General features: G+C 41.6%; 1 protein-coding gene across 3 annotated transcripts in view; it reads left to right on the top strand.

Annotated features, from left to right (window-relative positions):
* F13A1 (coagulation factor XIII A chain) overlaps positions 1 to 14,872 on the top strand; it is a 101,579-nt gene that overhangs the window by 62,114 nt on the left and 24,593 nt on the right. For all 3 annotated transcript variants that reach the window (XM_059724366.1, XM_006267941.4, XM_019490525.2), the window contains 4 exons: positions 1,467 to 1,605; positions 10,755 to 10,858; positions 12,049 to 12,137; positions 14,627 to 14,780. In XM_059724366.1, coding sequence (XP_059580349.1) covers positions 1,467 to 1,605; positions 10,755 to 10,858; positions 12,049 to 12,137; positions 14,627 to 14,780 — 486 coding nt within the window. The remainder of the gene's footprint in view (positions 1 to 1,466; positions 1,606 to 10,754; positions 10,859 to 12,048; positions 12,138 to 14,626; positions 14,781 to 14,872) is intronic.

The following is a 14,872-nucleotide window of genomic DNA, read 5'->3' as shown; positions in this document are numbered from 1 at the left end:
CGCAATGACCTCTGCTAATTCCCTCAGCACTCTGGGGCGGAGATTGTCAAGACCAGCTGATTTAACTATGTCCAGTCCCTCCAGAAGTTCCCTGACTAGGTAGACAATTCATGTGCACAGACACAGACCTAGGGGAGCCAGTGAAAAGGGGCTACTTCAAATTAGTATCAAAATAATGGGAGAATGCTTATTCAACTAAAACATTCGCTCTGAGTTTTGTACTGAGACATTCAAAACTTGTCTAGTCTATCACTGCTACCAGTCCAGCTTTCCAAGGTTACTATATTGAGTATTCTGGACAATCACCTGTTAAAAAAATGCTAAAACATTCTGGAAAAAAATGAGCTAAGTCATTAATCTTGAAATTGTCAGATGAATTATTTTCAATGAGTTGTGATAGCTCATGTACTGGAAGCCTGGGAGGGCATTTGAATTAAGTTTAATCAATAGGTACATATGGTGGTGGATGCATCCAGGTAATCTGTCATCAAGCAACTGAAAATGAATGTGTGGTGATACTCTTTATTGAGCGATACAGTAGAGATACTAATGCAGGCACAAAAACACTAGTCATGTAATGCTGGTCAAAAAGAAATAATTTCCATCAAAACAATTTTTCAGCTAAAAATTGGGTTTTCAGTTAAACATTTCCACCCCCATCCCCCTTCCCAAAACATTATCTGCTGTTTGTGGAAAATTGGTTCTCATCAGAACCAAACCATTTTAAAACGTTTTGTGAAATAAAGCCAAAAACATTAATACAGAAGTGCTGCTAGTGAGTCTCAAGTCATGGAAGTTGCATTTTTGTATCTTATGCTCCCAACTCTGTTTCTGGGCTATAGTGTGCAGCCAGACTCCATCTCCCGTGAGTCACCACAGTGCTTCAGCCAGAGCTGTAGTTTCTTTATTTCATTACTTTTTTCCATCTGTAAATATGTTTCAGTGGGCTGTTCTGAGATTGACTGTGTTTCTTCTACTTTGAGATTCTCTTACACATGGTGAAACGGAAGTCCAAAGTGCTATTCAATTTAATTGTAAATTCTTAGTGTAATTCATCTTATTTAAACTCTCTAAACCAGACATTTCACTTGTAAATCATTCAGTTTTATTACTCAGTATCAATTCATCTCTGTTTTGCTTTGTTTTCTCTGTGTTCCTTCTGAGGGCAAACTAGAAAATTGCAGAGTATCTAAAAATGTAGAAATCTTCTAATGGTTGCCCTTCTAATGAAGCTTCCCTTCATTTCAAAGTTTATCAGTGCAGAGAGACTCAGTGATTAGCTCTGTTGTTTCTTAATTTTGGGGAAGCCAAGCATTACTTTTAAAGTATCTTCTCAGATTGGAGGAATGGTGTTGACTTTGCTTTGATTTTTTAAAATTGTTTGTTTCTATCTACTTATCCACTCCTTCCACATATTTATCACTGCCTCATATTGTCCTTTTAATTTCTTTTCTCGTTTTCCATAGTTTTAAGATGCTTAGGTATACCAGGAAGAATCATTACCAATTATTCCTCTGCCCATGATAACAATGCCAATTTACAACTGGATATCTTCATGGATGAAGAAGGAATAGTGGACCACAAACTCACAAAAGACTCAGTCTGGTGAGCTTCACTGGGATATGCCTTAATTAAGTCAACTCTGTAAATCTAAAACAATGTGACAGAAATAATCAAGGTGTAGTTTTGTACCTTTATTTTTTAAAGAATACCGCTAGGTTATAGAAATGCAGAGTTGGAAACAGAACTAAAACATAGTTAATAGGCCAATGGATGTGAGAGACATCATGAAAAGAGGTAAGTAGCGGGGTGTCCAAGGGCAAAGTTACAACAGAACCCAGGTTATTTGCAGGGTTATATTCCTTAGCCCCCAAGCAAATAAGAGGTTTTACAAATGAACCAAGGGTGAATATATAGCACAATACCACCTGTATCTTCCAATTGTTTGCTTTGTAACTTTTACTTCAAAGGGCATTTCTCCAAACAGCTCTGTGAGACCGGTGATGCATTCCAGCTGAGTGGAGAAGCAGTGACTTTTGAAGTAAAAGCAGCAGCAAGCTACTGAGCAGCTGTTCTTAAATGAGCCAACCTACTGAAGTCTAAGGATATGGACAAATGTACATTTGGCATCGTTTCAAAAGGGGAACATTTGAAAAAGGGAATGACAGATCTGGAAAGCACAGTATCTGCTGAGCTCTAACAGTTATATATGGACAAGTCAGGAATGCTACAAATGTAAGAAAACTGCTCTAACTTTAACTTTGCTTCATACAGGGTTAAAGTTGGAGCACATACAACCATAGGCGCCACCTTGTATTTTTTGCGGGGAGGTGGGGGCTAAGATGATGGACATGTGGAAAGTTTTCAAGTGACAGTCCTCTTCCCAAGGGGGCCTCTCGTGCCCTCGTGTACTCAGCACCTCTGCGCACAATCTTGGGAACGTAACAGATGCTGCATGGTTCGGAGCAAGAGTCCTTCTTCTCCTTTTGGAGCAGTTTCAAATGTATGTTTGTCCATACCCTAAATAGGCTATCTGCCTACAAATGATCTGGGTTCTACTGCTGGCATCAGTACTCAATATACTGCACACACAAACTAACTGGAGTATTTTGGTGATAGCATTGTCTAAATTCAAGGAAGACCTAACAGAGGTCTCAATCTTTTTATGTAGGATTGGGAGAATATTTCATAGTTTGCATTTAAAATCCAATCCATTCTCCACTGAAGCCAATGGGATTCTTTTGATCATTTTCAGTTGGTTCTTATTTATATGCTTTCTTTAAAATTTTTACATGCACTCACAGTTCCATGTGGGCAAATCTTAAAATAAATCCATTTTAATATAAATACAAGCATAGGGTATGTCACTTTAATAACATGCCTAGATTTGTAAACATAAGAATTAAGGCATATGATCAGTGTCATCTTTCGAAGAAGACAATGCTGCTTTTCCCTCAAACTTTTCTATTCTGCTTCCTGGAATAAGAAATAGCATGTATTGATTAAATGCTACAGTCACCAGAAGTTATCTGTGGGCTGCCATGCCACAAAACCTCTCCTCTGTATATAGAGGGCAGATTCATTACTTCACACTTTCCTAGATTCAATAGATGTCTTCCTGTTTATGGTTAATGATCTTGATTTGTATTAAAGATTTCTTCTCCTCATTTGAGTAATGGTAATATTCATTGATCAGCATGTTTCGTTAACAACCCAAAAATTAGATTCCTTTTTTAAATAAAATTGGAATAGATCCATTATGTTGGGGTGAAAAGACAGTGTATGTTGTTGCCTTACCTGATGTGACTGCCATAAGCTTCATTGCCAGTAGGGAAGGATCCAGTATTTGGATACTGTGTTGTTTTTCAAGGACAGCAAGTAGTTCTGTATCTTTAGTTTAGTACCTACTTTGACACATGTTCAGCAGAGTCCTAGGATTGCTGACTCCAAATTCTGCCTCAGCTCTTTGTGATCACAGGGCAACTTAACATTTCTGTGGGTTTGATTCTCCTGTGTCTTACCCTGAATACAAATTGAGAAGAACTGCACTGAAGTTATGCTAGTCATTTAACTGATGTAGAAAGAGAAGCAGTCCTTCTGTATAGCTATGCATCACTGCAGCATTGTAGACTCTGCAGGGGATGTTGGATGCTGTGCTGCACAGGCAAGTGCCTGACCATGTGTGGGCATGCGTACAGTACAGTGGGGTTGGGGAGCATCAGTCTCACACAGTGGTTAAGTGCTCACCCACCTGCGTTCACACCTGGAGGGCGCATAGCCCCTGCTAGAGCAGCCCAGTGAGGAAGATGTGGCTTCCGGCCCCTTTGAAATTGTACAGCCCTGTCTAACATTTCTGATATTTTCCTTTTCTGCCCCGCCTCTTCATTTCCCTACCATTTTCAATAACCTTCACTTAATTCAATCCTTTTTTCTTTTCCTCCTCTAGATTTAGGGAGAGCTTCTCAAATCAGCATAGCTCCACTGAAGTCAAGTGATCTATGTCAGTTCACACCAGCACAGGAACTGCCCCCTGTTGTTTTATATCTCACATCCTATATGCCTTTCTCTTTGTCTTGATTACTTTTTGAACTTCCTTGTTCATCCCTTTCTCCTCATAGTGGATTTATTGCTACATGGTGCATGTAGCCCTTTGGGAATAAGTTAATATATTTTACAGCACTTTCTATTTCTCCTCTATGTCCTTTGTTTTCATTACCTTGTACCACTCTATGGTAGCCCTAACTCAGGCTTTAAATTGTTTGTGTCTTTACCTTGATAATATTAAGGCACCTTTTTGTTTTTAAAGATGGTACAATCAAGGTATTTATAATGCTTTTTAAGTGTACTCATCACTTTTATTTATAATCTTTAGAAAACTAGAAACTAGGATTTTACCATATAAAAGACAATGTCAGTTTACTGATCTGTGGATATGAATGACTGTAATTGGATGTGTGTTCCCATGATCAGGGATTTTCTTCACAGTTATTTGGAGATGCAGGTTTTCTCCTAAGTGCTAGGCATCTAATATTTTGCTAAAAATAATTCCTTCCCAAGATATAAACATATATAAAAAAACTAATGCATGGATTTTCCAAAAACAATATTCTTAAGATGGCTAGACCAGTGGCTGTCATTATAGCCTGTAGCCCTTATGTTAGTTTTCTTGTCTTTTAAGGGTGGTATAAAGACACAGGGAAAAGCTGTCTTAAATGTGAGTTAGGCTTTGTTCCTTTGATCCGCTCTGACTAAGCAGACTTCTACACCTTCAGAGTCCTACCAAGGTCAGAGGGCTGTCCAATGGGTTGTAGAAGGTGCCAAGCTCATTGTAGAAGTAGCCTTCATGCAGAACCCTTGTGAAGATCTATACTCTATTCTTCCATGACCTTCCCTCCCATTCACTCCAGAAACCAAATTTCTTTTAATATGAAAGACAGGTTGCTGGTACACACTTGACCCTAATGTCTCTTTGCATTATCTAATGAAAGGGCAGCCATTGATTCTGGCATGTCCCTGCTCACATAAGCCATGTGAAGTATTCTTAAATTTCATAGATTTCATAGATGTTAGGGCTGGAAGGGACCTCATGAGATCATCGGGTACAGCCCCCTGCCCAAAGGGCAGGAAATCAGCTGGGGTCATCAGATTCATCAAGATAATCATCCAGATGCTTCTTGGATGTATCCAGAGTAGGTGCTTGCACCACTTCTGGGCGGAGTCTATTCCAGACTCGGAAGACTCGGACAGTAAAGAAGTTTTTCCTTATGTTCAATCTAAAATGGTCTTCCAGCAGTTTGTGCCTGTTAGGCCTTGTCTTCCCTTGAGGTGCCCTAGTAAACAGATGTTCTCCCAGTTTCTGATGCACACCCCTCATATACTTATAGGCTGCTGCCAATTCCCCCCTGAGCCTACACTTTTCCAAACTGAAGAGTCCCATGCCTCTCAGCCTCTCCTCATAAGACCTGCTTTCTTGACCTCTGATCATGTACATGGCTTTCCTCTGCACTCTCAAGCTTCTCCACATCCTTTCTAACGTGTGGAACCCAGAACTGGCCACAGTACTCCAGCTGCAGCCTCACCAAAGCCGAATAAAGTGGGAGGATGACATCTTGGATCTTGCTTGAGATGCATCGGTAGATGCAAGCAAGGGTTTTATTTGCTTTGCCAGCTGTGGCATCACATAGTGGCTCATATTCATCCTGTGGCCAATCATGACCCCTGAGTGTCTTTTGGTCGTAGTCATAGGCGACGTGTATGGGGAATTACAGGGGGGTACGTGCCCCACCTAAAATTGGCCCTCACCGGCCGGGGAGTGGGGACACCTGCCAGTGCCCCCTGTAAGAAACACCAGTGGCACTTCCATTTTTTCTGGTGGCACTTCCAGTTTGCCACTGGCGCTTCTGGGGTTGGTGATCAGCCGCTGGGGGACCCCGAGAGCCAGGAGGCACCAGTTGCCAATGCTCGTAGTGCTAGGTGGTGTAGCACTGCTGAACCTATAGGTATGATGTGGGTTCTTTCTCCCAAGGTAAAGCACCTTGCATTTCTCTATGTTGAAAGTCATCAGGTTTTTATCTGCCCACTTTGCAAGACTCTCCAAGTTGGCCTGAATCCCCAGCCTATCCTCTAGTGTGACTGCACTTCCCCATAATTTGGTGTCATCTGTAAACTTAGCCAGTCTGCTTCTGGCACCCAAATCCAGGTCATTTATGAATTTGTTAAAGAGTACTGGTCCAAGCACTGAACCCTGAGGGAAGCCACTGTTGACTCAGTTCCATCGACTATCACTCTCTGGGTCCAACCATGGAGCCAGTTCCCTAGTCATCAGACTGTAAAGTTGTCATGGCTGCAGTTGTCCAATTTTGTCATGAGAACATCATGGGAGACCAAGTCAAAGGCATTTTTGAAATCCAAGTAAATGACATCAACTTCTCCTCCCCTGTTCAGGTGACGTGTCACCTGATCATAGAAGGAGATGATGTTGGTCAGGCATGACCTACCTGTAACAAAGCCATGTTGGCTGTCTCTCAGAATGACCCCTTATGTTAGCCTGTTATTTATGGATTCTTTAATAATTTTTTCCATGATCTTTCCAGGGATTGAGATCAAACTGATTGGCCTGTACTTCCCTGGATCTTCCTTCCTTCCATTCTTGAAGATAGGCACCACATTGGCCCTCTTCCAATCTTCAGGAACCTTTCCTGAGTGCCATGAGTTCTCAAATATCCTTGCCATTGGTCACGCTATGATGTCAGCCAACTCTTTTAGGACTCTTGGATGCATTCATCAAGGCCCGCTGACTTATGAATGTCCAGCCTCTAAAAGTGTTCCCTCAAGGTCTTCACCAAATGTAGGCATATGGTCACCTGTTCCCTAGTAATCCTGTGTCCTGTCAGGCAGGGTGATCTCCTTGGGCTGGTGAAAAACTGGCCCAAAGTAATCATTAAGAAGATTAGCTTTTTCCTGGGTGTCAGATGTCAGCTGCCCCATTTGGTTCAGCAGGGGTCCAGTGTTGCCCTTTTTTCTCTTTCAACTTCCCACATATCTGAAGAAGGACTTTTTATTGTCCTTAATTTCCATAGCCAGTTTGAGCTTTGTTTTGGCTTTGGCTTTTCTGGTCTGCTCCCTACAAGTGTGGGCCAGTGATGCATAATCCTCCTTAGAGGTATTTCCCATCTTCCAACCCATACAGGCTTCTCTTTTAAGATTCAGGAGGCCCATGAGTTCCCTTTTGAGCCAAGGCGTTCTCCCAGCTCTTTTACTACCTTTCCTAAAGGCTGGAATGGACTTCTCTTGTGCTTTTAGGATTGCATCCTTAAGGAACAACTCTTGGACTCCCTTCCCTCTCAGATAATGATCTTTCAAGGCCTCAACAACCAACCTCCTGAACTTGTGAAAGTCAGCTTTCCTAAAGTCGAGGATTTCTGCATTGCTGGCTGATTTGCCAGCTTTGCGATGGATAGAGAAAGTGATCAACTTGTGATCACCAAGCTTCCCTTCAATCCTCAGATCATCCCCTTTGGCCAGAACCAGGTCTAGCAGCACCTCACCCCTTGTCAGCCCATGGACTTCTTGAGTCAGATTGAGCTCATCAGTGCAGGTAAGGAAGTTGCGTGACCTATTAGATCTAGCTGAATGCTCTTCCCATGAGATGTCAGGGTGGTGGAAATCACCCATGACAACCATTTCAATTTGCTGCCAGGCATAAAACTCACCTGGTCATTTTTTATTAATTTCCCTATTGCTTTGTTTAGCCTACTTGTAATTATCTTTGTAAATATTTTATGGTCACTACATTGATCTGCACAGTCATTCTTACAATCCTTAATGTCTCTGTTTGGTTTAGGTGCAAGAGTACAACATCAATTTACAAAATTATTTTAATAGGATTAAATCCTCAACTGGGGCCACTTATGCAAGGGGGAAGTCTAGGCTACTTTTTTTGTGATAAAAGAATCCTCCAAAACCTAGGCTGGCATAAGTTAATAGCGTTCTCTTTCTCTCTCTCACCCATGATCATTATCATCATCATCATTATTATTATTGCTGCTGTTGTTAGTGTTTTATACTATGACAGTGGGCAGGGCTATATCTACATGGTACAATGCAGCACCATATGGAGATACCTGAACTGGCTCTGAAAAAACTAACTCTACAACTGGCAACAATTTAACCCCACATAGACAGTGCTGAAACAAAGCTAATTTGACCAGGCCAAGCACAGCATATATGCTTCAGCCTATGTGGGCTCCAAGACCCAGATTAATATCTCTGCTTGGCACTGTACTATACACTGTAGACATGTCAGCTTGTTCAGAGCTAGCATGGGTATCACTACATAGTGTTGTGTTGTCCTCTGCAGACATACCCTAGGATTCCACATGGTGCCAAGTACTATGCAAACCTAAAATAGACAATCCCTGCCCCAAAAAGTGTAGAATCAAAGATATTATATTTTGTTGTCTAACTACTAAATTACACTACCGTGTTCATTGTCCCCACTACCTGATCCTTTTTTTTTGGCACTTTTATAGAACGCAAAGCCAAAAACATTTGAACTAAACTAAAGTATTCAAGACAGGCTTGTGTGTCATAACAACTTTCCAAAACCCACCGAGCGTATATAGCACTTCCTACTGCTAGCCATTGTCCAGGTTCTACAAGAATGATTCAGCATTAAGCGCTCTTAGCAGCATAAAAATTCTAGAAGCGTGTGTCACTTGCTTTGAATAATTCTTTTTCCTATGGCCCTGCTTCATTAGCTCTCCTAACTGACAAGTTTTTCTCTGATCCAAGCTTTCATTTCCACTTTGAAATGTCTTGTTAGAGAAGCCTCAGATCCCTCTGATTCCACTCCATCCCTGTTTTTTCACCTGTTAATGAAATGGTCAGAGTTTAAGCACCCCCATTTTGGTTTGGGCTTTATTGCTAATATCATTGCATTGCTGTGTCAACCACTACATGGATGTCATTTGTTCATATCTGCAGCTGGGTAAAAATTATTTGCAAAGAAAAGTGGAGAAAAATTCTAAAAATGCTCCTTTCCCTTTTACATCCCCCTTCCCTTTTTTGCAGCAATGGAACTGAAACAATTGACCAACTCCGTTGCAAGAAACTTTTTTGGGGGTTTTCCTTTATTTTTTATGCTCTCCTTTGAGTTTGAAAAAAAATTGCAAGAAGAAAGCTACAGGACAAAACTTTCTCTTTAGGTCTGTTCATTTTTTTACATTTTGGACATACTATGTGAGATGACTCTGGTGTTTTGTTTTGTTTTGTTTTCCCAAGCATTGAGTCAACTGAGGGCATTTCAAGTCTAGATTAACCACTTAGGCTGTGTCCAGATGTGCATGGATGTTTCGTTCCCCAGGGACAACTAGCAGTGGTGCACCTTGTGTCACCACTAGTTGTCCCCAGGGAACGCCTGTGTCATGTGTGCTCTGGCGTGTGGCAAGTTACCTTGGGTGGGGTAGAAGATGCTGGGGCCAGTACTTGGCTGGCCCCAGCAGCCTTACCTGGACTTCTGGGGGGCCAGCCCAGTCAGGACCATTCCTGGGGTCCAGCACCAGCTTTGGGCAGTGCATGCTGCCACCGCATGCACCACCCCACATTTTTTTCCATGTTTTTTTTTAAGGTCAAAAAAACCTTCTGTGCTGCTCTCTTGCAGCACAGAGAACAACTGAACGTGCAAAATGGGGTGCCACAGGCATGTCTGTGTCATCACATACCACACTGCTGCACTTGTCTGGATGCAGCCTTAAATGCTTTTGAACATCCAGAGCCTGACCTGTAGAGATATGCCAAATGTCCCTGGAGATATGTCCTCTCTTTTGTCAGCACTAGCACTGGAGTCTGTGAGCTTATTACAAACTGAGAGAGCTGGGCCTGGTTTTTATTTTCATGGGAAAATGTAGCAGGGCATTGGTGATGCAGAAGGTGTCTCTCTTCCCTCTTCAATGTTACTGAGAGAGAGGTAGAGAATCTGTACAAAGTATACTGCTTTAGGCTGGCCCTAATGTGAAAATCCCTCTCTAAAAGTCTGTCTTCCATCTGAAGCAATCAGGAGTGATGTCCAGGTGTCAAGGAAATCTTTTTATCAAGTCCCATGTGGGCTCCAGTGTTAAACTTTCACCTGGAACATTCAACAGAAAACAGACCAAAATGCTTGTTTTTAATCAAGAAAATTGAGTTATCAAGAAATTGAGTTATGGATATTGGAAGTTACACAGCGGCTTAAACTCTGTTTACAAAATTGTAAATCCGAAGCCTTGCTAAGTCCATTTTATACTACTCCCATGGCACAAAGTAGGCCTCAGAGCTGTCTTAAGTAGGTAGCCAAAGATTTCTTCACTGACAGAGCTTTCTCACAATCCCTATTCCCTTGCCCCCTTGGGGACTAATTAAAAGGGGTTTGTGCCTAATGTAGCCTTGTCTTAGTTACCAGAATCTCCTTTTAGGTGCCTTGCATTCAGCATGATATAAGGGATCTTCAGAGGAGTTCTTTTTTTTTTTTTTTTTTTGTCTTGGGAGTAGACAGGAATCGAGCAGCCTGAGGATAAGGGAACTGTAGGGAAGGCAGAAAAGCAGCACTGCTCACCAAGCATTATCAGACACCAGATTGAGGATATATTCTGTGAAGCATAAAATGCTTAACTCAGCAGTTTTACCAGATCCATTAGTGGGATGTTGCAATACAGTTTCTGTTGGCATTTATATTTATACTTGAGAGCCTAATATTCTCCTTGGTTCTCCTGTTAAAGGAACTATCACTGCTGGAATGAGGCTTGGATGTCCAGACCTGATCTTCCTGTTGGATTTGGAGGGTGGCAGGCTGTGGATGGCACTCCTCAAGAAACCAGTGATGGTAATCCTGCATATGGTCCTAAGCATTCTTCATAGCATTCTTTCTGATGGCAAATCTACGTGTTGTGGTAGGCTGGATCCATCACAACCGTGGCAACATTTTGGTCAAAATATCCATCCTTGGCCTGTGCATGGGCCATTTTGAGCTCCAGTATTGATCTACCTGAAATTTTTTTTTTTTTTATAGCAGCACAAATTGTGAGCAAATAGATGCTTTTTTCTCACCACACCTGAAGAAAATCAGTTTTGTGAACACCCAGTCATGGGGGTTGGGTCTGGCTGAGTAGGAAAAGCAGGGAGATCATATTACCCATTGTCCTGCATGATCAAGGGAGCAACCTGTGTTTCACCCAGTGAAGCAGATCAGCTGTGCCCTGACACATTGCAGTATAACTGATCTGCTTCATTTGGTAATATCTATTCTAGCCTCTGCTACCAAGCTGCTACATAGCTTCAGAATTGGCACTGGGTTGCAGGTAATGGAACATTGAGCTTTTAACTTCTTGTTCCACAGTTTATTAATGAAGATGGCCAGAAAATAAAAATTCCATTTCCGTGAAAACTGTCTAGGTTTCAATGTATTCTTTTTGTTCCACATGAGACTAAAAACAAGACCATGAAAAAATGTCACAAAAACAAACCTGTCCACACTAGATTATCTGCCAAATACCTGGCACTTACAATGCTCAGAACGGAGGCATGTTGGTGGGACAGCAAATGTGCGGTGACATATCTGCCTTCCACCTGTTCTGTGGCAAATTTGGATCCTGGTAACATTACTGCATTGAATACTTTACAAGTGGTCTTACTGAAATCAGTGCATATAATATTGATGGAACTGGGATCTTGAAAGAGAAAGGGAAGTTAAAGTTTCTATGAACATTAACAAGCAGCTTTGGTGCTGTATCACGTCCCTGCCACATGGATCAGAAATGCACTTGCAGTGCTGCATGTGTCTCAAGTGGAACGTTTGGTCTTTGAAGTAGTTATATCAATGGAAGGTTATGCCCTATATGTCCTTGCATGGAGACAACAGCAGAGAAGTTGGGTTCTTCCTAGTCCTATAAGCTTATCTTTTCATTTCTTGTATTATTTTAGGCCAATGGCTTTGGCTAAATGATTTTTCCCCCTACCAAAATCTAGCACTTTCTAGTTATTTAAGATTAAATTTCTTCACTCCCCCTTCTTCAGGTATGTATAGATGTGGTCCTGCTTCAGTGCAAGCTGTTAAACATGGTCATGTTTGCTTCCAGTTTGATGCTGCCTTTGTTTTTGCTGAGGTATGTATTTGAAAAAAAAGGATTGCATATGTTAAGGGTGAGCATTTGACTGATCAAATAAATAATGTTAAAATATTTTAAGAATTAATTTATTAGAACAGTGGATAGAGAGGCTTTAATTTTCAGTAGGTCAATCCAAGAGGGGTCCAGCAGTGCAGACGCGTGCCTTGTTGACCGTGCAGTGCATGTGAAAGGAGCTCTCTGAGCTCACTAGTATGTCAGCACAGTTCCTGCCAGAGCTGTGCATGTACTGTGAGCTCTGTGCTCATCCACTGATTGGCACGGGTTTGGTCCAGAGCTCCTTCTTTCATGCAGCTCTGGAGCCCAGGGGTTCAGCACTGCTGCCCATCTCCTCTTTTACCTTGCTGCTGAATTCAGCAGAGGAAAAGGGGAGCCAAGGGGAAGGAAGGACAGTGGCAGCACTCACACCCTGGGCCCTGGAGTTACCCAAAAGCAGGGACTCTAGCCAGAGCTTATGCTGATCAGGTTATGCATTCAGAGATCACATAGCATGTTCAGAGCTCCAGTAAGAGCTGCACTGACATGGTGATGAGCTCAGAGAGTTTGCTAGGCATGCAGGCTGAAGCGGGGGGACCACAGCCCCTCACCAATCTTGGATCCACCCATGTGAGTAGATTAGATACACTTATCTTAAGTACAAAAAAAGTTAATTAACTATTATAGTGAAACAATTAAATTAAATGATAAAAAACTGTAATTAATTTTGATAACTACCAATGTTAGGTACATATAAATAAGAATGCTATTCAAGACTGAACAGTTCTACTTTTCATTGGCATTTTTCTTGAAGCTGAAATGGTTACAAAATTTAAAAAAAGAAATCAAATAGAAATAAAACACATAGCAATGATAAAAGACAAAAGTCAGCTTTTAAAGAGAAGTTATGCTAAGTAGGCAGCAGGCCAACTATTCAGACATTTTGCTATTTATACTTGGAGATGCTTGCGGTCACAGCAGGTGGCCAGTAGAAGAAACTTTTCTGTGCTGCTGGTTTTGATTCTTCCCTCAGCACAGAGTAGCTTCTGCAGCCCTAAGTGGCTTCATTGGGGGGGGGGGGGGGGGGCGGGAAGCTCAGGAGAGAGGAACAAGCCTGGTCCTAAATGTGTGTGTGGGGGGGGGGGGGGGGGCACCACCTACACAAGGACATTCTTGGCTTCCTGGAGTATTTGGCAACTTTTGACTGCAGTAAAATAATTGCTCATCAAATGACCAGTAATTGACTTTATTTCACAAGTAAATTGACTGGCTTTCCCACACTTGTATGTATCGAATTATACCAATGACACCAAGAAGGGGATAGGAAGCTGGTCTCCACTTTTAATATGTGGATTGTAGCATTGTTCCCTATATGTTGGCTGTAAAAATAATACTGCAACTCCATTCCATTCAGTAGGTGAGACATTCTTAAGTTGCTAGTTGCCAGAGTAGTAAGCATAAGAATCTGCTCCAGTTCAAATGAAATCACAGATACACAGAAAGTTACTCTGTGCTTGCTCTTGTGAAAGGTCAATGTACAGGTAATAAAGCTAGCACCAGTAGCCATTAGCCAAAGGCATAGAAGAGGCAGATATGCACATCACAGCTCCTTCAGGATTGTAACTGTCACCATGCCCTGTAGCAGGATGTGAAAACCTTAGAGGCAAGTAAGCTCTTGGGGCAGAGAATGTATCATGTATCTTCCTGTAGATGTGGACAACACTACCATGTTGTGTGACTCTACTAAAATACAAATAGATGACAATAATTAGGCTCTGCAGCTCAGAACAGTATTGTTAAGTATCATTGAAACCGTATTTCTGTCGAGCCTTACTTAACCTTCAAAATTTTTTCATCAATATTAAACAAGTTAACAGTAGGCCAGACCCTTAGCTGGTGAAAACTGACTCTAGTGGCTATGAATGGGTCTCCCACCATGTTAGTAAATCTGAACATAAAGTGGATTTTACAGCTGTTTTATGGTTTTACCAACTTATTATTAGTATAAGTCCTTTCTGAGAGTGTTCTGGTCACCCAGGGTGTGTTTACTTGGTGTCGTCTTTGTGGCCGATTGTGTGGCCTCTTTCCCCACATCAGTTCTATCGCCAATTAAATGAGGCCTGTTCAGAAGCACTGTTGGATCTCATTCAGGCTATCTCTTGGGAGAGATGGAGATAAGTGCTGAGGAGAGCACTCAGATCTACTCCAAACTGCTCCAGGCTACTCCCAGAGATCTACTCTGGTGTGTCTGAGCAGAGGTGAGTATTCAGGCTTTCTTTGTCAGCTTCTTTCATGTCCTAGAGTCTTCAGAGAATCCATATCAATATAGTCCAGTTCAGGAAAGTGGTTAAACAAGTGTCTAATTTTAAGCATATGATTAGTCCTATTGAAACTGATGGTACTCAATGACTCTGCCTTATTGAGTCGAGGGGATGAAAGACTGGTTTTTAAAACTGCTGGATGACTTAATACTTCAATATTTAATTTTCCAGGTTAACAGTGATGTTGTTTACTCCAAAACAATGAAAAATGGGACAAGAGTGATTGAACAAATTGACACAACCCATATTGGGAAATTAATCGTGACCAAGGATATTGGTAGTGATAGAATGAAGGATATTACTGAGCAGTACAAATTCCGAGAAGGTAAACTAATGTATGCAACAAAATGGGGCGTAGAAAAGATTTAAGTAGATTTATCTTAAGATTTCTCTCTCTCATTGTTGGTCTGCATGCCT

This window comes from Alligator mississippiensis, chromosome 3, assembly GCF_030867095.1.
Source record: "Alligator mississippiensis isolate rAllMis1 chromosome 3, rAllMis1, whole genome shotgun sequence".
Lineage (NCBI taxonomy): Eukaryota > Metazoa > Chordata > Crocodylia > Alligatoridae > Alligator > Alligator mississippiensis.
The sequence above is the reverse complement of the archived record's forward strand: the minus strand, read 5'-3'. Positions and strand labels throughout refer to the sequence as shown.